This window comes from Trypanosoma melophagium, assembly GCF_022059095.1.
Source record: "Trypanosoma melophagium isolate St. Kilda chromosome Unknown ctg6segment0, whole genome shotgun sequence".
Taxonomy (NCBI): domain Eukaryota; phylum Euglenozoa; class Kinetoplastea; order Trypanosomatida; family Trypanosomatidae; genus Trypanosoma; species Trypanosoma melophagium.
Window position 1 is genome coordinate 469,140 of NW_027125189.1, and position 20,317 is coordinate 489,456.

A 20,317-nucleotide genomic window follows, 5' to 3' on the forward strand; every position below is an offset into this window, starting at 1 on the left:
CTAAGAATAAGGATAGCGCCAAACATCCTCCAACACATGACGTGTTGCTTCATGACAGGCAGCAAAAGCATCACCACTAGATAACGATCCGTGTCGTTTCTGTAACATCGTCGTAACATCTCCCTCATGCTCAATTTCCTCACCCTCCATTAAGAGCATTTCTTGAACTACTGCGTCATGTGTAGCACCTTTCATTTTTTGCAAACTCAGGGCGTAAAAAGCAGTCATAGTCTTTGACCCCTTTACGGCATCTGAGACAATAAAACTCTCCGCCTCATTTTCGTCAATTAAAATAGAAAAGGGAAAAACAGTGACCTGAGAAGTAAAAGCCGGTGTATCATCATCGGTATGAGCTTCATATTTGTTCTTTCGATGAAAGAGATGACCACCTTTTTCTCTCATCTCATAATGTAATGAGATACGAGGACCACCCCCAACAGAGCAAAGTCCTTGAAGAAGTCTCGTGGGATCAGGCTCTGGAATATTGTTATTTCCACTATTGTAGTAACGGCCGTGATCGTCATTCTCACCTTTTCCATTTCCATCTGTGAAGCATGTATTGCGCCAGCAGTGTTGAAACCAACTCGCCGCATAACGTCGCCCGTCTCCTCCCTCATTTCCCCCCACAGTTGGAGCAACAACCAAAGTGGAATCCGCAGCGGCAGGCGATATCATTGAAAAGAGTGCATAGTGTCCCAATTCACGCCCTTCTGTGCATATACTGGCCTCTGCCTTTACAATATGACTTGCCGCCACACACCAGGCGAGATCTAATGGAAGATCCACGGTGTCTGTGTACCACACAAATGGACGAGGTGCGACAGAAGAAGAATTTTTTTTTCCACAATTAGAAAAGAGTGAAAAGTAATGACAACGTTCACGTGGTTTGGGAGGCATTGTAAGACTCGTATCGGGTTCTTCATGCATTCCAAATAAGTTATCTCGCGTGGCTTCCTGTTCCACTTTTCGCATTTCATATAGAATTCGATAAAACCACGGTGTTGGGTGTAGTGAAGTCATACAAAGTAACAAATGTGGCGTGAAAGAAATTACACTTTCATGCAATTCCTCATCCATATCTGTATCATCAGAATCACTCTTATCGCTTTCTCTTACACCAAGCATTACAGTAGTTCTTGGGGTGATAAGATGTTTCTCTACAAACTGTCGCAGTGTTGCCGCACCCCATAATACCCCTTCGTTCACATCACCAGAGGAAAAGAAACCAAACACACACGACACAGCACCTCCAATAGAGATAAAAAGTATGTTTAATAGTACACCACTCCTCTTACATTTTAGCAACACATCATGAATATGCACTAGGGAAGTTTTCACACGAGGTCCTTGTCTTTCCTCTACAGACCAGCGACACAATTGATCTATTGCTAAACCCGATATAAATAAACGATCACGGTGATCTGTGAGACGAAAAAAAGACGGTGAAGCAAAAAGAATGCCACTTGTAGAAAATGCAGAAATAAATGGTGGTTTATCACTCCCCGGACTCCAAATCTGTCGCAGCTGCTTATGACTATCCTCATCTGTACTAAAGGCTGTAGTAAGGGTGTGGTTCACTACATCCAATAAACACTTACACGCACACGTCGCAGATACCGCGAGTAATTGAATATCTTTTGGACTTGAATGTACAGCATCTGCAACACTTGAGGTACATCCATACGACTTTGTTCCATGTGACACCCTACAATGCAACAAACTAACAGGTACAACATCTTGAGCGACAAAATACAGCACTGCCTTACGTTGTGAAAAGGCTGCACGGCGTGCTTCTAAAGATTTCTTGTTACGTTTGAATGTTATTCCATATTTTTCACGCCATTCACCCACACGCCGCTCTTCACCGTTTCTATTTCTCCCTGTTGGTAATCCATCATACTCAACGACCTCGTCTGGTACAAATGATGGTATCATACAAGTAGTACTAGTAGTAGTAGTAGTAGTAGTAGTAGTAGTAGTAGTAGTAGTAGAAGAATGCAGGGAAGAGAGATATGGCGATGAGGATGTACACAGCATATCAAATATCATACGAACACCATTATTGTTAGTACGCATAACCGCCTCAAACGCACATTCGAGAAGAACATCCAACTCCGCCTGTGATACTTCTGTTCCCCCAACCGCAATCGTTACTTCACCCAGTTTACCCCCAAGGGGTTGACGTTGCAATAACACCAGCATCTCCTCCGTACAACGAAAACCACTATTATTTTTATTCTTGTTATTATTACTATCCAATTTTATTACAGAGTCACGAAAACAGTGAAACGTTCGTGCATGAATCGGATGGTCAAATAATTTGTCAATTCCTTCCATGCGTGGGGGCGGACTAAAAGAGGGCGCCATAATGCGCAACCCACTTGTCGCCTCAAGGCGAATCCATTTCATTCTTTTATGTTTCCGTTTTCTCTTCCTTCGCCTCCTCCTCCTCCTCCTCAATAGAAGCGGTGAGATGAGACCATATCATACAGAGTACAGCAGAAATAGGAAAGAAAAAGAAAAAAAAATTCGAAATTTTATATCATTAAAAAGTGACAAGAATCTCTTTCTTTATTCCCATTTGGTAGGGCTATTCTTTTCCTTTTTCCTAGCTGCTTCTTCAAAAAGAGAGTACAGTAAAAAAAAAAAAAAAACACCACCTCCATTGCACCAGTATATATTTAGACATGGTGCCATTAGTACAGTACAACACGCGAAAGATCAAGATGGAAAAAAAGATGGACCTGTTTTACTTTCTACATTCATACAGATGGTCCCAACCCAGTTCTTTCAAACGATTTCCCTTGTGCTTTTGTTTCCCCCCTAAAAAGAAAAAAAAACTCTTTATGGTGTACAGCTACTGCCTTTCTCTCCTTACTCAGTCGTTCTCTCCTTCCTTTTCTACTTTAAAAACCGAGTTTCATCAAAAAGGACTTTTACATCTTCTATTTCCCCAAATACATTCCCTTCTCACCCAGATACACGCATACAGAAACCAATTATCTACACATTTATTTTGTCTTTGTACAGTTTTTTTTTCCTCTTTTCTATCAAACCCCTAGTACACAAAAGGAATCAAACGATACCGTACGATATCGCAGAATCTCTTCCAATCTGCCTCTCCATACTTCTCCACCATCTGCCGTTCATCCCGCAGTTGTCGGTGCATAAGCAGAGCCGCAAAATAGATCGGATGAAAGTACGGCAACAGTGCTGTTGTCCCAGTGAGGGCCGACCACGCAACTGTCATGAGCCAATCACCCACGTAATTTGGATGCCGGCAAACGCCCCAGTAACCAGAGATGAGCAGCGACTTGCCGCGGGATGTGCGCAGGACTTTGAGATGCGCCACCGCCGCATCCCGCGGGTTTAGGCGAAATTTGTTCTTTTGACTGTTGGAACCACGAAAGATGATATAGCCAACAAGCGCGAGGAGACAGCATGAACCCACATAGATGGGACTCAGATGGAGAGGATGATAGGCGAGGAATTTGGTCTTTATTGCGTATGTAAAGGGAACCCAGCCGAGATCGCCAAAGCAGAGCATAAACCCAAATCCATCATGCACAATATCCATCATGGTTAGGTTCCCCGCCTCTAACAAGAGTCCATCAAAGACGTAGAATGACTCCAATAGTGCAATAATGAGAATACTTGGGGTGAATGTACCGGTTTCAATGGATTTGGCTACAAAGGCCCAATTTAGCAAACTCCATCCAATAAGACCAGGGCGTAATTCACACATAAACTTCCAATCAAGTGAACACGTCCGTGGGTTAAGTTCACGACCAATCCAGAAATCATATACGGGATTTCCAGTGTTTCCACCAGCAGAAAGAAGCACCGAGGTGGAACGGAAGGACGCCGCGTATAGTATAATACTCATTACAAAAGAAATTATAATGGAGGCAATCATGAGTGGAACAAACATATCTGCTATCATTGCCAAGCGAATAATGCCACGATAGTGAAGAGCGCCTATAACGGCATGTGAAAGAACGAATACATGTACAGCATTGATATTATACACAAGAGTTTCTCCATTTCGTAATTTCATCCCCTCAACCCGTTTTCCAATGGGTGAAAGGTACAAGAGCGCATGTAAAAATAACCATGCTAGTTCAATCCCAAGCGCCATAGGAAGTTGAGGTACAGACGCTTTGATCGTTTCAGACAAAAGGAGAGGAAGTTCATAAACTACTGTAACAGAACACGTCTTTTCTGAACATAATGTATTCAATACAAGTACAATTGCTGGAAGTAAAAACACCATCCCAAATGCCCCAACAGGTCCACCCCACTCATACTCCTCTGTTGGAGGATTAAGCGGTTTTATTTGCTGCCTTCTCGGTGTTGGAGTTTCGCTACGTCGACGGGAGGCACCCCGGCGCGCCGACTTTGAGCGTGCAGGAGTGCGACTTCGTGTTTTTCTCGGCATTCGTTGATAGTATATTTATTTGTATTTTCTTTCGTTTTCTTTTCTTTACTTTTCTTCTGGTTTATATGTTCTTTTCTCTTTTGTGTGTGTGTGTGTTTCTGCGTGATGCCTGTTTCTTCTTTGTACCCCCCCTTTTTTTTTTTCTCTCGCTCTCCCTCTTTGTGATCGGGTATAATTACTTATAAAGATACGTATAGTAGTTTTCTCTCCTCAGTAACTGACACCAGTACGACCCCACACTCCTCCTTTCAATCGTATCCCCCTTTACCAGCAGATCCCATTTAAAGAATAAAAAGAAATGAAATAAAAAATAAATCCAACCAATACAGTATTACAAATAACAGTAGCACACACTAAGACAAAGAATAAAAAATAGCTGACAATATTGCTTTCCACATAAATTTTTTACACACACACACACACACGCATACTCTCTCTATTTCCTTCGTTACTTCACACATCCCCACCACCAACACCAACAACAACAAAAGCATTTTATACACACCATTTAGGCAATAATCAACAACTTTATCACTCTTTTGATTTCTGCTTCTGTACAGAGACATTGTCGAGATCGTCCGTCACTACCACCGCGAGTCCCATAACAACGAGCAGAGCCCCTATTGCCCACAGTAGTGTTACCTCTTCATGAAAGACCACAAGACCCAGAAAGGCACTAATCGCAAAGTTCATGCCGGTATTCACAATTTGACACACCGGTGTAGGACCACAGGAGAGAGCCTTTAAATACCATCGCCACATTTGTGCTGTAAAAAAGGCATTCGAAGCAAATAAGAGTCCGCGAACCCCAAATAATAACATGGGCATCACATGGATCCATGTACTATTACTATTACTATTATTATTAATGTCGTGTATACCAAAGAAGGAAAGAATAGTTGTGGTGAGTTCTGTCAACGCATCTCCGCTATCTTTCATCACTGCGAGTTTACCAACAACCGCGGAAAGTGCTCCAAAGGTACCAGCCAATGAGGCATAGAAAAAAAAGATGCGATCTGTCTTTGAGGATATTAACTTCTGCTTCTCTTCAGGAACATGACTTTGTTGATTATTCGTCAGTGTTGGTTTCTCACTTCCTGTTAATGTGTTTGCATCTTTTTTCTTCATTAATACTTCTACCTCAGAAAGCAAATAAAAACAAGCAACGAAAAAAACAAAAACAGCGATACATAAGGAGGTTAAAACAGCAAAAAGCAAAGCAAGAAATACTCCACAGATTAAAATAGAAAACAAGAGCAAAAATAAAATAACAGGTTTCCCAGAAAGGCGAAATTATTCAACAGAAAAAAAAGCATCGCTTTTTGTTTCTTTTTTTTCCCTACATCAACTTTTTTGATCAGCGGCTACCGCGGAAACAGGTTTCCCATAAATTTGTTTTCCTTCTAAAGAATACTCCCACATCCACAATGTACTTTGCTCATTCATTTTTTCTTAGATCCCCCTTTCCCATACCATTTTTTTCCTGTTCAAATCGATTCCACTCCACCTCGAGCCATTGCCAGACTGTCACTCATTATTTTCCTTTTCTTCCATCGTTTCATTACAACTCTTCTGTAATTGCTCGTTCCTTTAGGGGGAGGAGAGAGAGAGAGAAGGCCATGAATAGGAGAACCACATTTCTATTAAAAAATAATTGTATATATATATATATATATACAAGAGTAAAAACATGTGAGTTATCCCTTTAAGTAAGAGAGATTCATGATACAATAGTGAGTGCAAACAGCCTGTTCACCCGCTTTTCCGCTCTTTTCTCTGAGATACATAAATGGAAAAAAAACACGCACACAGAGAGACAGATAACGAAAATGAAAAAAAAAACCTACAATAAACTTCTGTTTTAACCAGTTTTGCTCCTGTTTCCACCTCTCAATCCTACAATAGAGGCTTCAAAAGAAAGTGCAGTCATAGTTTCCCAGTTTAATTAAACTCTTTCCATAAGGAATAAACCACATTAAGAGAGTATAATATTGTACTAGGAGCAATAGAAATAGAATTGGGAGTGACTGTGGTGTGGCATCGGCAATTCCATCAATGATAGGGTACGAACTAAAGAGAAGAAAAAACAAGAAAAAAACACACGAAATCAAAGGAATACGAAAAATGAAGGAACAGGTAGGGGAAAGAAACATGGTTTTGCCTTCTTTTTCATAGCATAGAAAAAAGAAGAAAAAAAAGTAAATACAAGCATACATAGAAAAGTGAAACTAAAATGAAGCCAAGAACACAATAATACCTATGTACCTCCTATTCTTCCCACCCAAGAAAAAGAAATCAAGAAACACAAATAATAGTAATAATAATAATAATAGTAATAATAATAATAATAATAATAATAATAATAATAATAATAATAATAATAAAGAAGAATAATCCCTCTTGATCCCCACCTCATCCTCCTTTTTTTTTCCACTTTGGAGTGATTACGTGCCAAAATAAAAAAAAATCATACAGCTTCACTTGTTTCTTTCTCTTTTTTTCCTTCTGCACTCCCCGTGGTTTCCAGTAGTCTTTTCTTCACTCTATCATCACTATCATTTGGACCCTTCCTAGAAGCGATACACCATGTCTTTTGTGTACCCCAACTTGCCGAGAATGCCCTCCACATCGCTGACATTATTCAGCACAGTGCCTGTTGGCTGGTACGCCAGACCACCGCTCATCGCCCGCAACACCATTGGTGAGGAACCAACAACTTTCGTCATCATACCGTCTGGACCACACAAAAGCACCAAATTTTTCAGTGATGGCTTGGGCATTGTCTCCTTAATCATCTGTTCTGTGATATACCCAATATAGCCCTTGTACGTTGAGCTGCTCTCTGGGTTCTCCAGTGCATCCACAGTGTAGTGCAGCTTGAAACGGTTCTGGAACTTGCGTGCTTTTTCCTCAAGCATACCCTTGAGCAGGATCTTGTTCTCCGTTTTGTTCGCAAATAGTAGTGAAAGCTTTGTGTTGTCACCTGGCATGTCAAGCGAGGCGTTAAGAAACTGTAGCAGCGGACAAATTCCTGTACCACCACCAATCAAACCAACTTCCTCCCAGTTGTTTTTCTTATACTGCAGTTTGTACTGCACCGTACGGAAAAGAAGCGTCTCCCCCACATTCATAGAGAAGAGATGTTCTGTAAACCTACCATTTGGCTGTTTTTTAACGAGAATGTCAAAAAATCCCTTTGTGCCATTGGGCGTGATGGGAGTGTAAAATCGCATAGGCTGGTCCACAATGTTACTGCCTTCCTTGAAACAACCCTGCAGTGTGCTGCAGGGCGTGAGATCAAACTCATCAGTTGCCTTGGGCATCAAAAAACGGAATATGGCAACATCCTCCGCGAGATTAATAACTTCACCGAGTACAAATGGCTTAAACTTTGAGTCGAAAATGCTCTGTTGACGGCACTGCGCCGCCCACTTCGGTGATGATGTGTACGACTGGAAGGCCGCACCCAACATCGCCGCAGCACCAAACGTTAGGAACTTCATGAGTAAATTGTTATATATTCCCTCCTTTTCTTATTTTTTACTTATTTTCCTTTGTTTGTACGGTTGTTTCCCTCGTTTTTTTTCTTTTTCGCCACAGATGTCAAAGAGAAAAAAAAAGAACGACACCAGAAATCTTTGGTCCAAAAAGGGAAAAAAATAAGACAGCAAGAATGAGTATAAAATAAAATTAACAAAGAAATACATTATTCTTGCATATCTTGAAATTATATCGATTCAAAGAAAAGATTCTTAGATATCATATATATATATATATATATATATATATATATATATATATATATGACTCATTTTCTTCCTTTCTTTCTCATTAAGGTCTCAGTGTACCCTGCCGTTGTTGTTTTTTTTTATTTTTCTGTCTTTTTTCTCTCAACTTTGTTTCGTGTTTTTCTCCTACTATAAGCAGAAAGCACAAAGAAAAGTCGCATGAATCGTTTCACAGAATCCATTATTTCACCCTTTTCTTCTGTCACTTTCTTTCTATTTACCTCACTGTCTCTCTCACATAGACACACACACCCACCTTCTCAAACGTGCACATGTCTTGCGGGCTACCTCTGGACTCCCAGTGGGCTCCAACCGCAGCAGACAGCACCATGTCCGGGTAACATTTTCATCCTCCTCCCATTTTGCAGAACGAACTGCTTCTCCAACAAAGAGGCATGGAACGAAAAAAAAAAAGAACAAAAACAAGTGGAAAGAAAGAGAGATAGAGGGTTAGGGTTAGGGTAAGGGTAAATGGGAATAATCTATCCACTTTCATGCTGCTGATGATATTGTTGTTGTTGCCATCACTACTAGATCACATTGCCGGTGGCTTCCCCAGCAACAAGTCAATCTCGTATTCTAATTCCTCTGCCTTCCCTGCGCAGGTTTCCAGTGCACTCAATTGATAGTCAACGAGACCAGCCACTTTCTCCAAGTCGTCGCATTCGCGTAACTGTCGGAGTGAGCGGTTGTGCTGTCCAACAGACTGTAGCAGACGTAACCGTAGTGCCTCAACTTCATCAAAAAGGTTAATTGCCGCAGCATATGTCGTCTCACGTGCCTCATCTGCCTTTGTAAATTTTGGCTGTACCTTTGCATATATAGGTTTAACAGCGTCTTCCATACGTTGCATCATTGCAGTAATTGCATTCTGTTTGTTTTTGAGCTCGGTAAATGCCTGTTTCGACGCCTCTGCAGAGGAAATAGCAGCATCCAGATAGGCCCTATACGCAAGAATCTCATCACCACGCTCAACAATCTGTCGATCACGCACCAGCATCAGCTGTGAAAGTCTGTGAAAATCATGGTAGTCCCTAGAAAAAGACGCATCAAATTGCGCAAGAATAGATGAAAGCATTTTTCCTTTAAGCTCTTCAGAAGCCGGTTTACGCATACCCACTCCGGGATCAGGATTTTCAGTGGTTGCCACGGCACCTTTAGTACTCGCCGGCCCTCCAGCAGTGGGGAAACCTCCCGCAGTAGCAGAAGACTCATCACCTCCAGCAACAGAACTACCAAAACCGATTCCGCCAGTCGCAGTTGCAGCAGCTGTGCCAGTATCGCAAGTCGTGCTGGTCCCCAATTTCTTTTCCCCTGCTCCTGCGGCAGATGTCGCACCAAAACCACTAAACCCACTTCCCGTAGCACCTGTCTCTTTCCCTGTATTACTTGACGCAGTACCAAATCCACCAGTGGCAGGGGCTGTAGTTCCTGTTGTTGCCGCAGTACCAAATCCAGCAGTAGCACCAAATCCAGCAGTGGCAGGGGCTGTAGTTCCTGTTGCTGTTGCTGCACCAAATCCACCAGTAGCAGGGGCTGTAGTTCCTGTTGTTGCCGCAGTACCAAATCCAGCAGTAGCACCAAATCCAGCAGTGGCAGGGGCTGTAGTTCCTGTTGCTGTTGCTGCACCAAATCCACCAGTAGCAGGGGCTGTAGTTCCTGTTGTTGCCGCAGTACCAAATCCAGCAGTTGCACCAAATCCACCAGTAGCAGGGGCTGTAGTTCCTGTTGCTGTTGCTGCACCAAATCCAGCAGTAGCAGGGGCTGTAGTTCCTGTTGCTGTTGCTGCGCCAAATCCACCAGTGGCAGGGGCTGTAGTTCCTGTTGCTGTTGCTGCACCAAATCCACCAGTGGCAGGGGCTGTAGTTCCTGTTGTTGCCGCAGTACCAAATCCAGCAGTAGCACCAAATCCAGCAGTAGCACCAAATCCACCAGTGGCAGGGGCTGTAGTTCCTGTTGCTGTTGCTGCACCAAATCCACCAGTAGCAGGGGCTGTAGTTCCTGTTGCTGTTGCTGCGCCAAATCCACCAGTGGCAGGGGCTGTAGTTCCTGTTGTTGCCGCAGTACCAAATCCAGCAGTTGCACCAAATCCAGCAGTGGCAGGGGCTGTAGTTCCTGTTGCTGTTGCTGCACCAAATCCACCAGTAGCAGGGGCTGTAGTTCCTGTTGCTGTTGCTGCGCCAAATCCACCAGTGGCAGGGGCTGTAGTTCCTGTTGTTGCCGCAGTACCAAATCCAGCAGTAGCACCAAATCCAGCAGTAGCACCAAATCCACCAGTGGCAGGGGCTGTAGTTCCTGTTGCTGTTGCTGCACCAAATCCACCAGTAGCAGGGGCTGTAGTTCCTGTTGCTGTTGCTGCGCCAAATCCACCAGTGGCAGGGGCTGTAGTTCCTGTTGTTGCCGCAGTACCAAATCCAGCAGTTGCACCAAATCCAGCAGTGGCAGGGGCTGTAGTTCCTGTTGCTGTTGCTGCACCAAATCCACCAGTAGCAGGGGCTGTAGTTCCTGTTGTTGCCGCAGTACCAAATCCAGCAGTAGCACCAAATCCACCAGTGGCAGGGGCTGTAGTTCCTGTTGTTGCCGCAGTACCAAATCCAGCAGTTGCACCAAATCCACCAGTGGCAGGGGCTGTAGTTCCTGTTGTTGCCGCAGTACCAAATCCAGCAGTTGCACCAAATCCACCAGTGGCAGGGGCTGTAGTTCCTGTTGTTGCCGCAGTACCAAATCCAGCAGTAGCGCCAAATCCAGCAGTGGCAGGGGCTGTAGTTCCTGTTGCTGTTGCTGCACCAAATCCACCAGTAGCAGGGGCTGTAGTTCCTGTTGTTGCCGCAGTACCAAATCCAGCAGTTGCACCAAATCCACCAGTGGCAGGGGCTGTAGTTCCTGTTGTTGCCGCAGTACCAAATCCAGCAGTAGCACCAAATCCACCAGTGGCAGGGGCTGTAGTTCCTGTTGTTGCCGCAGTACCAAATCCAGCAGTTGCACCAAATCCACCAGTGGCAGGGGCTGTAGTTCCTGTTGTTGCCGCAGTACCAAATCCAGCAGTTGCACCAAATCCACCAGTGGCAGGGGCTGTAGTTCCTGTTGTTGCCGCAGTACCAAATCCAGCAGTTGCACCAAATCCACCAGTAGCAGGGGCTGTAGTTCCTGTTGCTGTTGCTGCGCCAAATCCACCAGTAGCAGGAGCTGCATTGTTCGCTGTTGTTCCAAATCCACCAGTGGCAGGGGCGTTCCCAAATGTACCTGTATTTGATGGGGCACCGAAGCCACCACCTGTCTGAGTGGTACCGAATGCTGCGGTATTTGCAGCCCCAAAACCCTGCGCTGCCCCCGTATTTCCACCGAATGGAACAGCAGCCATTCCTCCCCCTGCCACAGCGTTATTTCCTCCAAATCCGACGGCACCACCAGCAGGCAGTTGTTGACCAAAGCCACTCATTTCTTCGCGCTCGTTTTCCAACTTTCTTCTTTTTTAGTCGTTATAAAATGGTGCAACAAAAAAATAAAGAGAAAACCCCCCTAGAATCAAAAAAAAAGGGTAAGATACAAATTACAGAGTAGTCTAACAGGATTTGTACGCCACACCAAAGATAAATTCAAAAAAAAACACAGATGAATAATTAAAAACTATTAACCTACCGTCTTCCCATCTTCGGGGGACACGGTGACTTTCCCCTAAAGTCACTTGTGAACCCCACGCCTCATCGCAAACCGAAATAACATTTGGGCTTGTTTGTCCATTCCATGTGTAAAGCACTTCTTCACAATGGACTGAAAAGATACCTCTGAAATAGGTACTTGCAAATCACACATGCGACTAAAGAGCCGCAATGATACCTCCCACCCGGGACCTGGCAATGGGGCACGTTCCAAGGCGTACTGTACTGCATCGTGTGCCTTAGCAGAAGGGATGTAAAGAGAGTTGCGCTTCGGATCATCGAGGAGAAGGCTAAGCAATTTCAATGACTGACTCCACTCCCCTTCTCTGGCATGCATAATGAGTAAGTGCTCACATGACTCATTTTCCACCGGTATGTTTTTAGAGTTCATCATTTGTAACCAGGATTGCGCCTCGGCAGCGGTGTTACTGTACCGCAACATTACGTTATACGCCTTCCCTGTTGCATCCTTGCTAAAATGCTTCGATAATTGCGTCTGCAGAAGAAATCGTGAGGCAAGTGAACCCTTTTGAGATTCTTTAAGCATACGCAAAACATCAAGAAAGGTCTCTACAGTAATCCAATCCCCATATTTTATTTTTTCATTGTCTATATTCCCTTCCAAACAGACCTGCAGGGTTGTTAATGCCTCCGCCCATCGATTCCCAGTAACACAAAGTCTCAAAAAGCGTTCCGTTACTTCACTATCGTCAGCTATACGAATATCACCCTTACTAACCATTAATGAAGCATAATAAAGTGCTAAATGCCATTGACGACGAAGTATACGACACATATGATAGATTGACACTACATTTGGGTGTATCTTACTATTCGATGTATCACATGACTCATTTTTATTTCTGTTTAGTATCATGTAATCTACAAGATTACAGGCAGTCACCCAATCTTGCCCTCTAACTCCAAGCATACCCAATATATCGTTTATAGATGAAGGTGTACTAAGTTGTACACCACTTTTAACACAGAGAGAAAGAATATGTAGAGCTAGTTTCCAATTATCACAAGACGTAGCACTCATTTTTGTAGATTTTGATGCTGTCTTTTCTAGTGTACGAGAACGCCTCTGAGAGGCGTGGAATAAACCGCGAATAGCTGCCGAGACTTCTACCTCTGTCCAGTCTGCTGATGGTATTGTACTTAGACAATGTATAGCCATATCCCATTGACCAGCTTGACTAAACAACTCTGTTCCCGCTGCCATTGTTACTGGGGTCGGAGTAACATTTGCGAGCAATTGCAGTCCCCAATCCCAGCGACCCTCTCGTGCCCACTTACGTGCGTAACTCACTGCAGCACGATTGCTTAGCATATATTCATACTTAGACGGAAGTGGAAATGAAGTACTCTTAACATGTAAAGGAGTTTGACGAACCGCCTCAGCTACAATTGGTTCATATAATAGTTTTTTCACCTCATCCTCTGCCTTGCCACTCTCCACAGAGAAAAAAAGTGCAGTTCGTGCAGCACGACCAAGTAATAATGCATCTTGTTTACTAATTTTATCTTGCATTTCTCCCCCATGGCGTGGTAGTTCTTTCAACTCATTACTCGTTCCTTTTCCAGGTTTATCATCAGATAGTGGTAATGGGGATGATGACAATGATGATGACGACGACGATGGTGAAGAAGATAATTCCTTATTTAATACCAGATTTTGGGATGTCTCATTTAGTTGTCCACGCATGTGACATAGAAGCTGTGAAAGATCATCACCACGTGCCAGAAGTGCAAAAAATAAAAATACAACTCGTGATATCCACGCCGTTTCGTTTATTTGTGTAGATGAAGAAAATACAGATGAAGGATATGGTGAGAAGCACGATATTTGAGCTTTACTACCTCCATTATCCTTATCCTCCACATATTTAACGTTGTATATATCTTTATATTCTTCTTTTGATTCATATTTAACTTTTGATTTTTCCTTTTGGTCCTCTCCATCCCCTCCCTGCATAAATGCCCTAGTAGGAAGAAGAAATAAAAAAATAGAAAAATAAAAAGGGGGAACTAAAGAAGAAAAAACTTCCAAAGAATGATTTTTTCAATCCCGTCACTCTTTCTCTTCCTCAAGTTGTATATGCTACTGTGTTCATATTTCGTGACGCGAACAAAAAGAAAATAAATAAATAAAAAGAAGCGATATGCTTCTTGGGGTCCCTAAAGGCATATCTACTCTTTCCCTTGTCCCCTTTTCCTGCTCGTACGGTACACGCTGCTACCTTTTTTTATGGGTGAAAGAAAAGAGTAGAGTAGTGGAGGGAAAGGAGAAGGATAAGAAGAAGGGGGAAAGGAGAAAGGAAAGAGGATTCGCTCGTTCCTTTATGTTCCTTTCCTTTGCAATGCCGTTTGCCTATAAAGAATATATCCATTTTTTCCCTCTCTCGCCATTTATGAACCGTACAAGTGCCGAGCCGAACGTTGTAGTGCCTTGTGTTGTCTTTCCTCCTCCGTTTCCTTTGGTGCTGGATGTGTCATTTTAAACAGCAGCGATGCCCCAAGTGCGCCAGCCGCAGGAGCCGCCCAATAAAGCCAAAGATGCATGAGTGGAATACAGTAACCCGCTGCTATGCATTTAGTTAATTGAAGTCCCGTCGCAACAGCGGGGTTAAACGCCCCACCAGAGACACCACCCACAGAGTACCCAGCGGCAAGAAGACACATTCCAATGGTCAATCCATAGTAATGATGATTGCGTTGTTTGGAGTACGCAACGTGCAGAACGACAGTCACCAAAAAACCAGTAAAAAGTGCTTCTGCAATAAATCCTGTAAAGACGTATCCTGGCATATTTTTATGCACCTGTGGAGCTGGTAAATGGCGTGGGAAACCGTTAATAATAATACCAACAACTGCCCCAAGAATACCGCCAATAACTTGGGCAATCCAATATGCCACCGCCTCCTCCATTCGTATAGCGCGAATAAGCATAACTGCAAATGTCACGGCGGGATTAAAATGACCACCAGAGATGTAGCCAAAAGTAAATACCAACACACACAACATGAAACCCTCAGCCACTGGAGCTAAATTACGTGTTCGGTCCTTGCCATTAATAGAGATAATACCACAGTTTACCTCCGCCATGGAAATTGTCATGACAAAGATAAAAGTTCCAATACCTTCGCAGATGAATCGTGCCTGGTAAGCAGACAACTTAATCAGAGGAAGTTTGCGGGCCAGATACGACCGTTCCTCCATGGACACTATGTCTCCCTCCATTTGTCTTCCTCTACCGGTAAAAGGGAGAATATCACACAAAGAAGGAAAATAGCTAAGACTATTCTTTTCAACTTTTTCCTTTTGAAATATTTCTACAATATGCAGAACCACACTCACATACAAGGAAAAAAAGACCCGGATGTGTCTTTGTCACCAGTCTCTGCCTCGTGTAGAAAGTAACAAGAAAAAAAATAAGAGGAAAGGGAAGAACAAGAAACAATAATATATATATATATATATAGAGAGAGAGAGAGAGAGAAACTCATGGGCATCTATAACCAAATAAAATCATCATGACAAAAAAGGGTACAAATAAATAATAATAATAATAATAATAATAATAATAATAATAATAATAATAATAAGACACACAAGGGGATTTTTACCTCTCTTAAGACTTCCACTTTTCTATTAATGGGGTTTCGTGTATGAGTTTTCTTCTCAAGTCTAATTCAACTAGACTCAACAACAGAATAAGTGTTTCGACAGCAACCAAACACAGACACACAGACATCAAAGAAAAGAACAACATACCCACGGAAAAAAAGAAAACTAACCGAGAAAATTTATCCGCTTATCTCGATTCTTCTAATCACTTTTTACTTCTAAATATATATTTTTGTGTGCTTTCCACTTTGATTTTGTACTCGATCGCGTTAATGCCTACAAAACGCCCTCCTTTCACTACATGACCCCTTCCCCCACCAAAACAAAACAAAATACAAAGAAAAAAAAACAGAAGGTTTTGTAGGCAATTGGGGTCGTTATTCTGCTTGGGTTTCTTCCCTGTTGGGTTCATTCGTATGTAATACTTCTGCATCATTAAGAGCATGAGTGTCCTCTGGTTGAGTAATCTGAGAGTATAGAATGGAGGCAACCACCGATCCCACAAGAGGCGCCATCCAGTAAACCCAAAACGATCCCAAAGGATCACAATTCCCAGTGAGACATAAAGCCAATTGAAGTCCAGTGGCCGCAGCTGGATTAAAAGCACCTCCAGATATTCGTCCAACAGAAGCAGAACCCGCTGCAATAGTCATCCCAATAGCAAATCCATAAAAAAAATTTCCGCTTTGTCTGGAATATGCTACATTAAGTACTACTGTAGCTACGGCGAAGGTATATATAAGTTCTGAAAAAATACCAGATGAAACATATATAGAATCCACTTTAGGAACGAAAACTTCTGTACTTCCTTGAATTGCCATGGCCACTAGTCCAGCACCTAGTGCTGCTCCTGTTTGGCAAATCAAATATCCCAGAGCTCGCACAAGATCTATTTTTCGTACTAAAAACACTGCCAAAGTAACAGCAGGATTAAAATGACCACCAGATATATAGCCAAAAGTAAAAACCATACACATAAACATGAATCCAATTGGAAGTGAAGTCATGTTCGTTTCGTCTTTATTTTGAAATATACTTTGGTTTCGAACGCTAACCAAAGAAAGAGTTAGTACACAAGCAAATGTACCAAATGCTTCAGCTACGTAAGATCCTAGTAAAGGATGTAGACGAACCCAATCAGGAACGTAAAGAATATCAAACTCTCCGCGGACAGATCGAAGAGCAGCCTGTTGTTGGGCATATAAGCGTGCAAGTTCTCTCGGGTCTAGTTCCTCAGCATGTACAACTCCATCAGTTGCTACTTCTACTGTAATGCTACCCTTTTTGCTTTCGGCTGTCACTGAAGAAGAAGAGGAAATGGCATTTTTTGAGTCTGACAAGTTCATAGTAGTAAAACTGACCTTCTTCTGCCAACTATTAGTACTCGTATTACGGCTATCAGTCCTTACACTGGGTTGAATGGTGAGAACAGAAACTGGAACTGGTGGAGGTTCCAAATCAACACTGCCTTGCCGCAGTTCGCGCGGCATTTGTTCCTTTTCATGTTGCTCTTCATGTACTTTATGGTGCTGAACCTGTGAGGGAGTTGCGGTAACGGTCCGTATCTCTGGTGTTGACAGTGGTGTGGGACCATCATCATCATCATCACAGTTTAATGGATCCACAGTACTGACTGGATGCAAGGTCTCCGTTGCTGTGAGGCGAGGAACCGATGCCTCCAGTTTCTTTTTCTGACCCTCGTCAAGATTAGACGCAGTGTTACTCATCCCTATATAGACTTACTATGAAAAATAAAAAGGAAAAAATAAAAATAAAAATAAATTTGGAAAAGGCATTCCAACAAGAAGGAAAGTAGTTTGACATTACTGGTGTTATCATTTCTTTTGTTGTTGTTGTTGTTGTTCTTGGTTATTCTTCCTTTTCCTCTGAGAAACGTATTCAGTTAACAAGGACAAAACTCTTCACCTATCATAGAAGCATTTATTTTGTTACTACCGCCTGAACCTCCTGTAAAGAGATGAAAAACAATGAGGTTACAAACCAAGCAAGGTGTATCAGCCTTTTTTTTGCTGTGAAAGGTAGATGTTGTTTGAACTATCTATGGTGTACCCCAAATGAAGAACATGTTTTCGAACAGCATTCTGCGAAACACGGAACCATTCTACAGCTTCCTGACGGCCCTGAGGCGATTGATGTTTTGCCTTCATTTCAGCATAATGTGGATGAGACTTTAGTACAATCTTTGTTAGCTCTGTAAAGGGCATAGCTGCCTTACCTGCAGCAGACCATTCCTGCAATTGAGATGCGGTAAGTCTTTCGAGGACATTTCCCTCAACTTCTGAACCATTAAGCATCCCAGTATCATTTTTCTTCGCCTCTGATGTTTGAAGTGTACTTGATGGAATAGGAGAGACAGGTGCATCACCATTTGAAAGCTTAAGAACCCCATCTTTTTCTAGTTTATTCTCAGCTACCACTACAACTGCTGCTGATGATGATGATGCTTCTTCTTCTGTGCCACGAGTTATATTATTGGCCTCTTCAAGTTTCTTCTTCTTCTTACTACCACCAGCAGTGGCGATACGTCCATCTGATTTATCCTCACGCTTTGAACCATCCTGACGTATTTCTGTAGCCCCATCATCGGAGAAATAGCCGCAGTGCATATTCCCTTCATCATCATCATCATCATCGTCAATGTAACTCCGTTTAAATCTCACGGCACGCACATCGACGCCAGAGTACCATGAAGTAGAAATGCCTTGACCGGCCTTTGCCACCTCCGTGCGTTCATAGCGAAGGGCGTGCAATGGCACATCTAGTGATTTCGCCTGTACCACACGTGATGTAGTTTCATCTGTTTCATTTTCTGTGGGAAGTTTGAGAACAACACACGACATATTTTCGTACTCTGGTAATGGTAAGGAACTAAAACGAGGTGCACTACCGTCCGCTTCATCATCCTCATCTTCACTCTCATCTTCAGCATTCCTATTGCGTAAAGTAGCACGGTACACCATTCGCCGTACACGTTTCCATGTCTTTTTAGATGTTTCCAACACATGCAGCGTTTTTGGTACCCGTGACTGCAGTTCTGGGGATGGGAGAAGTGAGAAAAGCCGCACACCTGTGGCCGCCTCTGGACTACGTGCAATTGTGTATCGATCTACACTTAATGGCTTTTCCTGTTGTTGTTCTCGCTTCGCCGCCCTGCGAGCATCCTCCTCGAGGCGGTACTTTGGCTGCACAGTGGGTACTACCTCCAGACTCTGCCGTATCATGTTTGCCCTACACTTGTGTATATACTTAGAGAGGAAAAGCTATATAGATAAGGAAGGAAAAAAAAGAGTGTATATATATATATATATATATAATTTCAACATAGATAAACAGAGATGGCATTATTATTAGCACTTCAAAGCATCAAGTATAACGGGGGGGAAATGCAGAAAAAAAAAACATGAGTTCCAAAAATAACTTTTTCTCGGTGAAGTACAGAGGAAGGAAACAGATGAACATGAAAAAGAAGATAAAGTAAAAAGAAAAAAAATGCAAAAGTACTAAATAATGTGGATTCCCACTTTCCAAGTAAAGTAATACATAATAATATTCCTAGAAATAATAAAACAATACATGCCGTACAAAGAACCCCACTCCAATAGAGAAAGAACTCCACAAGGTTTGCACCGGCAAGAGCTTCTCAAGTCAAAAGACCTCACCAAATAAAAGGCTATCCAGAGGTAAGAATAGGATAAAGTAGAAAAAAATCCAAAAAAAAACATGTATGACCTGATAAATCTAAAAAAAAACACAAAGAAGCAATGAATTGCCATTAAAATCGTTTTATTTCCCCTTGATATTTATTAATTTTTTATTCCTGTTTGTTAATTTTTTTGTTTTTTAGCGCTGTTTGTCTCTATTATACAGCAACCGTGGCAGTCCCCTTCACAATGCTACACACTTCCTCCAACATCTCTCTAAGCCGAGTCCACTCGGGGCCTCTTGTGGGTGAACACGGCAGGAAATGACATCCCGCACGTTGTGCAGCCAAACAATCTTCTTCGGTATCGCCCACATGAATCCAGTGCTGCATGGATGTAACTTGAGAGGCTCTACCAGCCAAGAAAATTCCCTGTGGACACGGTTTGCCCAGACCAATCATATCAGCAGAGTATAAAGGACCTATTAAAGGTTTATTACTATCGCGTTTTACCATATCAGATATAACGGTGAGCAAACGACAATCAGAGTTGGTTAGTATCGCTGGGGCAGCGCATTGGATTCCATACACAAGTTTCTTTTCCCTCCATTCATGTAATGCAGTAAGCGTAGGAAGTGCTTCCGGTAGCCATCTGTATGGCTCTGGTGTAGCAAAGCGGTCAGCAACACCTTTTAAAAATTCATTCCATTCTGGAGATTTACGGGACTCCTGTAAAACTGACATGATTTTTTCATCATTATTGCAGAAGGCCCCATTGTCATTAAATGTCTCATCAACGACACGGGACCAGAATTTTGAGACACTCTCTTCTGTGGTTCCTCCAATGGGCATCATTTTGTCATCACCCATTCCTTCCGCAATCCACTTTGCACGGTCCTTTCGGAGTTCTGTCCTTAAGGCACGAAAGTAATTTCTCTCCAAAATATCAAGATCCACATTTGGCTGATGTACTCCTTTTTTCTGTAGAAATCGTTTCATGTCTATGCCATACTGAGCACCCGCAGACGGGTAAACCTCCAACAAGGTTCCCAAAAGATCAAATGAAACACCAATAGCCACAGTCATTTAAGGTAAAGATAATTAATAATAAATAAATAAAGAGATAAAAAAAATATATAGA

At 42.6% G+C, this 20,317-nt stretch overlaps 10 protein-coding genes across 10 annotated transcripts; all 10 read right to left on the reverse strand.

Moving 5' to 3' along the window:
- LSM04_003583 (uncharacterized protein) lies at positions 1-2,409 on the reverse strand (the record flags this gene model as incomplete). Its single annotated transcript, XM_067332406.1, has 1 exon — positions 1-2,409. One exon carries the CDS (start codon positions 2,407-2,409, stop codon positions 1-3), a length of 2,409 nt encoding a protein of 802 aa, XP_067186848.1.
- Positions 2,410-3,058: 649 nt separating this feature from the next.
- On the reverse strand, positions 3,059-4,438 carry LSM04_008063 (Ergosterol biosynthesis ERG4/ERG24; the record flags this gene model as incomplete). Its single annotated transcript, XM_067332408.1, has 1 exon — positions 3,059-4,438. The coding sequence occupies one exon, from the start codon at positions 4,436-4,438 to the stop codon at positions 3,059-3,061; it is 1,380 nt and encodes a 459-aa protein (XP_067187051.1).
- Positions 4,439-4,969: 531 nt separating this feature from the next.
- Positions 4,970-5,566, reverse strand: LSM04_004489 (uncharacterized protein; the record flags this gene model as incomplete). Its single annotated transcript, XM_067332409.1, has 1 exon — positions 4,970-5,566. The coding sequence occupies one exon, from the start codon at positions 5,564-5,566 to the stop codon at positions 4,970-4,972; it is 597 nt and encodes a 198-aa protein (XP_067186894.1).
- A 1,442-nt stretch (positions 5,567-7,008) lies between these two features.
- LSM04_001479 (Oxidoreductase FAD/NAD(P)-binding) lies at positions 7,009-7,941 on the reverse strand (the record flags this gene model as incomplete). The annotated part of the gene is made up of 1 exon (XM_067332410.1): positions 7,009-7,941. One exon carries the CDS (start codon positions 7,939-7,941, stop codon positions 7,009-7,011), a length of 933 nt encoding a protein of 310 aa, XP_067186764.1.
- Positions 7,942-8,761: 820 nt separating this feature from the next.
- On the reverse strand, positions 8,762-11,665 carry LSM04_000029 (uncharacterized protein; the record flags this gene model as incomplete). The annotated part of the gene is made up of 1 exon (XM_067332411.1): positions 8,762-11,665. One exon carries the CDS (start codon positions 11,663-11,665, stop codon positions 8,762-8,764), a length of 2,904 nt encoding a protein of 967 aa, XP_067186705.1.
- A 242-nt stretch (positions 11,666-11,907) lies between these two features.
- LSM04_003636 (uncharacterized protein) lies at positions 11,908-13,863 on the reverse strand (the record flags this gene model as incomplete). Its single annotated transcript, XM_067332412.1, has 1 exon — positions 11,908-13,863. The coding sequence occupies one exon, from the start codon at positions 13,861-13,863 to the stop codon at positions 11,908-11,910; it is 1,956 nt and encodes a 651-aa protein (XP_067186850.1).
- Positions 13,864-14,297: 434 nt separating this feature from the next.
- LSM04_008931 (Major intrinsic protein) lies at positions 14,298-15,128 on the reverse strand (the record flags this gene model as incomplete). Its single annotated transcript, XM_067332413.1, has 1 exon — positions 14,298-15,128. The coding sequence occupies one exon, from the start codon at positions 15,126-15,128 to the stop codon at positions 14,298-14,300; it is 831 nt and encodes a 276-aa protein (XP_067187092.1).
- Positions 15,129-15,892: 764 nt separating this feature from the next.
- On the reverse strand, positions 15,893-17,242 carry LSM04_002377 (Major intrinsic protein; the record flags this gene model as incomplete). Its single annotated transcript, XM_067332414.1, has 1 exon — positions 15,893-17,242. One exon carries the CDS (start codon positions 17,240-17,242, stop codon positions 15,893-15,895), a length of 1,350 nt encoding a protein of 449 aa, XP_067186805.1.
- Positions 17,243-17,530: 288 nt separating this feature from the next.
- LSM04_008581 (uncharacterized protein) lies at positions 17,531-18,757 on the reverse strand (the record flags this gene model as incomplete). Its single annotated transcript, XM_067332415.1, has 1 exon — positions 17,531-18,757. One exon carries the CDS (start codon positions 18,755-18,757, stop codon positions 17,531-17,533), a length of 1,227 nt encoding a protein of 408 aa, XP_067187076.1.
- A 638-nt stretch (positions 18,758-19,395) lies between these two features.
- Positions 19,396-20,262, reverse strand: LSM04_007244 (uncharacterized protein; the record flags this gene model as incomplete). Its single annotated transcript, XM_067332416.1, has 1 exon — positions 19,396-20,262. One exon carries the CDS (start codon positions 20,260-20,262, stop codon positions 19,396-19,398), a length of 867 nt encoding a protein of 288 aa, XP_067187011.1.
- Between the last annotated feature and the right edge of the window lie 55 nt (positions 20,263-20,317).